The sequence below is a fragment of the Lipotes vexillifer genome, unplaced genomic scaffold (genome assembly GCF_000442215.2).
Source record: "Lipotes vexillifer unplaced genomic scaffold, Lipotes_vexillifer_v1.1 scaffold815, whole genome shotgun sequence".
Lineage (NCBI taxonomy): Eukaryota > Metazoa > Chordata > Mammalia > Artiodactyla > Lipotidae > Lipotes > Lipotes vexillifer.
Genome location: NW_006773723.1, coordinates 4,915,871 through 4,919,447, shown reverse-complemented (window position 1 = coordinate 4,919,447; position 3,577 = coordinate 4,915,871). Strand labels below are relative to the sequence as shown.

General features: G+C 43.2%; 1 protein-coding gene across 1 annotated transcript in view; it reads left to right on the top strand.

Annotated features, from left to right (window-relative positions):
* The window catches only part of NCOA2 (nuclear receptor coactivator 2), a 170,135-nt gene that overhangs the window by 119,017 nt on the left and 47,541 nt on the right, over window positions 1–3,577 (top strand). The window contains exons 6-8 of the mRNA XM_007448496.1: window positions 227–415; window positions 2,762–2,863; window positions 3,159–3,302. Of these exons, the coding sequence (XP_007448558.1) occupies window positions 227–415; window positions 2,762–2,863; window positions 3,159–3,302 (435 nt within the window). The remainder of the gene's footprint in view (window positions 1–226; window positions 416–2,761; window positions 2,864–3,158; window positions 3,303–3,577) is intronic.

Below are 3,577 nucleotides of genomic sequence, written 5' to 3'. Positions count from 1 at the left end.
GAAAGAGTCATGGTGAAGAGTAAGAAGTGTGTAAAAGACATTTGAAATTCCCAAGAATTTAACCCAATAATTTTTCCCCTTTAGATTTTGAAATTACTTAGAAAAGTATAAGCACTATATGAAAGTAAGATAACCATATGTTTCCTACATCGTTCTGATAATTAGGCAGAAGCCAGTCTGACGCTAGTTTCTTTACACTGTCGGGTTGCTTTTGCCTTTTGCTCAGTGAACGGGGGAGCTTGGTCTGGCGAACCTCCCAGGCGGAACAGCCATACTTTCAATTGTCGGATGCTGGTAAAACCTTTACCTGATTCAGAAGAGGAAGGTCATGAAAACCAGGAAGCACATCAGAAATATGAAACTATGCAGTGCTTTGCTGTCTCTCAACCAAAGTCCATCAAAGAAGAAGGAGAAGGTAGGGGCCACATCTCTGGGATGTGTTACATCATGTATTCCTGGGCTACTTATTTCACACCTAATAATCTGAAATTAGAGGCCACACAAAGAAACATGTAGAGGCAGTTGCTTTGTTCTTTCCACCTACTTAATAATTGAATTTATCACCAAAATTGTGAACTCTTTAAAACAGCACGATCCAGTAGAATTTGCTGTGATGATGGCAGTGTTACGTGTATTCAGTGTCCAACACAGCCGCCACTAGTTACATGTGGCTGCTGAGCAGTTGAAATATCAATAATGCAGTTGGGGACCAAATTGTCTATTTTATTAAGTTTTCATTTAAATAGCCCCATGTGGCCAGGAGCTACCCTGCTGGCACACGTCCACTAGTGTTGAACCTCTTGGGGATCCTAGGCTCCTCTGAATGTCTACAGCAAGCTCCGAGCCACGCCCTAGAAAAAACTCACATGGTACAAATAACATCTTTCGTATACTTCCAAGGGATGAATGGATTTCATATGGTTTGTCTATGGATGCTGCGTCCAGGATAGGAGAGGATGGAGACGGGAGTGGGGCTTGGGAGAAGGGTTCCAAACTGTAAGCTCATAGGCTCTTCCCTTTCAAGAGATGCTGGTGTAGTGTCCACCCCCTACGCCCTCCGAGCAAGCCACTCCACACCGCTGAGTGTCACTGTCTGTGACATGGGACAGTGCTGAAGAGCGCGTTCTGCGTGTGTAGCAGAAGGGGAAGAGCCGAGAACCGTCAGTCAGTGGAAACACTGTGGGCTTTGTAATCAGGCAGGCCAGCCCCTAAATCAGCCGCTTGCCAGCTCTGACTCTGGGCAGCCTTCTCGACCTCTGAACATCCGTGTACTCTCTTAACCAGTGAAGTCAACAATTCCAGTATCACAGCATAATAAGGATTAAGTGAACATGCCTGAACCATGGTTGGCATTCAATACTAGATATTTAATCCTCTTTTAAAAAAATATGTAAGTAATTTTTAATTTAAATGTTATTGGAAAGGAAGCTAATAGAGCTGTCACAGATGACACATAGTTTTCAAAATGAAATTTTTACATAGATATGGAATGTCAAGCGATTTTATTCTCCTGTATGCAACAGAGTAAGTGTTGCTAATACATCCATCTGTGATAATATTCTAAAGCCATATTCTACAGCTGAGCTGACTTACGGTTTTGTGCTATATATTTATTTAAACATCTTTGTACATTTAAAATCTGATTCCGAATGTCTCCACAGTGTAGCGTAAGAGTAGGGTTTCTGAGGCGTGGTGCGCTCACGTTCAAACCCTGGCTTCCCCAAAGCTTTGTGGGCAAGTTACTGAAACTCCGTGCTTTGGATTCTCCTCTGTTAAATGGAGATAATGCTAGTAACTGCCTCATAGAGTTGTTAAGAGGATTAAATGAATCAGTAGCCTGTAAAGCAGCTGGAAAGGTGTCTGTCTCATAGTAAGTGCTCAAAAATTTAGCTTTTATTAATGTTGAGGACAAGGATTACATTTATTTTTGTGATACTCACTATTACTGGATATATTTAAAGAACTTCTTTCCCGAATTTAAAGGTGAACAATCATAAATCAGCGGCATAAGATATGAAGAGACTTTTTAAATCGACCTTTTCCCCAGCATGTTTGAAGTTGAAAGGGCTTGCAGTGTGCTCTGCATGTTACAAGATAAAACACATCCTCCCTGTCCTCCAGAAGTGAACACAGATACATAAAACAGTTGAAGTGGGGTAAGGAATAAATGCTTAGAGCTGTGTGAGAACCTAGCCATGGCCCAGACTCTGAACTTGGCACACACTGCATTTTCTAGGATTTGTTCTCGGAATCTGAGTCTAGACTCTGTTTGTATACTTCGTTTTAAATTGCATATTGCCATTGTAGGAGCATTGACATCGTTGGGTAGAAGGTATATCTAGTTTTCCTGTGTCTTGGTGAACCTAAAACTCAAGGAGCAGACCCTTGACAGAGTATCAGCTTTTAGTTTTCATCATTTGTGTGCTTTCCTTACGAATTCAGCTGGCTGTTACTATCAGCCAGTTAATAAGAAAGGGTTCCATTCTTTTCCACCACTGGGGAAATGGTTTCAGGTGGTGGACTCTAGTATGGTGGATGTGCTTTTATCACGTGTGTCGTGTGGCTTCGGCGGTTTATCCTCAGCTCCCCGAGCTCATCCGCCCCCAGCTGCTTCCCACTTCAGGGGAGGAGCGGAGGTACATAGTGTTTCGTCGCTCTCTCCCTTATTGACCTACAAGGTTGTGCTGTCAGAAATGCATTTGATCTTGTTTGAAACACTAAAAAAGCCTGATACGATAACCATCAATGTATGTGATTGAAGATTTGCAGTCCTGCTTGATTTGTGTGGCTAGAAGAGTCCCCATGAAGGAGAGACCAGTTCTTCCCTCATCAGAAAGTTTCACTACTCGCCAGGATCTCCAAGGTAAATTTTCTTGCCAAAGAAATCCTTCTAGAATACCTACATGTTTGTAAATGCAAGGAACGGGTCTAGAAAATTATGAAGAAGCTGGTAGTAGTGGCTGCTGCTGGGGCAGAAGCGTGGAGGAGCTGGAGACGGGGGCGGGGGGTGGGGGACACTTCTTTTCACTGTCTACCCTTTCGGTCCGTGCACTTGTGCTACCTATTCCAAATAAACACATTTTTACCTTTTTAAGATGTACTTATTTCTATAAAGAATAGATCAGTGCGTAGGTATAATGCTTGCTGTTATTTACTAGGCAAGATCACGTCCCTGGACACTAGCACCATGCGGGCAGCCATGAAGCCAGGCTGGGAGGACCTGGTGAGGAGGTGCATCCAGAAGTTCCACGCGCAGCACGAAGGGGAGTCTGTGTCTTATGCTAAGAGGCATCACCATGAAGGTAACCATCTCTAAGTGGTACTTTTCTTGAAGTTCATCTTGCTAAATTACTGCTTTTTTATGAGAGCTCTCTCGGAAACAGTGATTCCTGAATCCACCTCCGGGGACCTGGATCTGGTGACTCTTTGGGTTCATATGTACTTGGCATCGTCTTGCCCAGAATTGTTGCCATCTGAAGGGAAATTGAATAGGAGAACCTGTAAGGCTAAGAGTATGATGAAGGAAGTCGAACTGGGCATGATAATCTCACAAAGACAGGTGAAAGGAAAGGGAAAG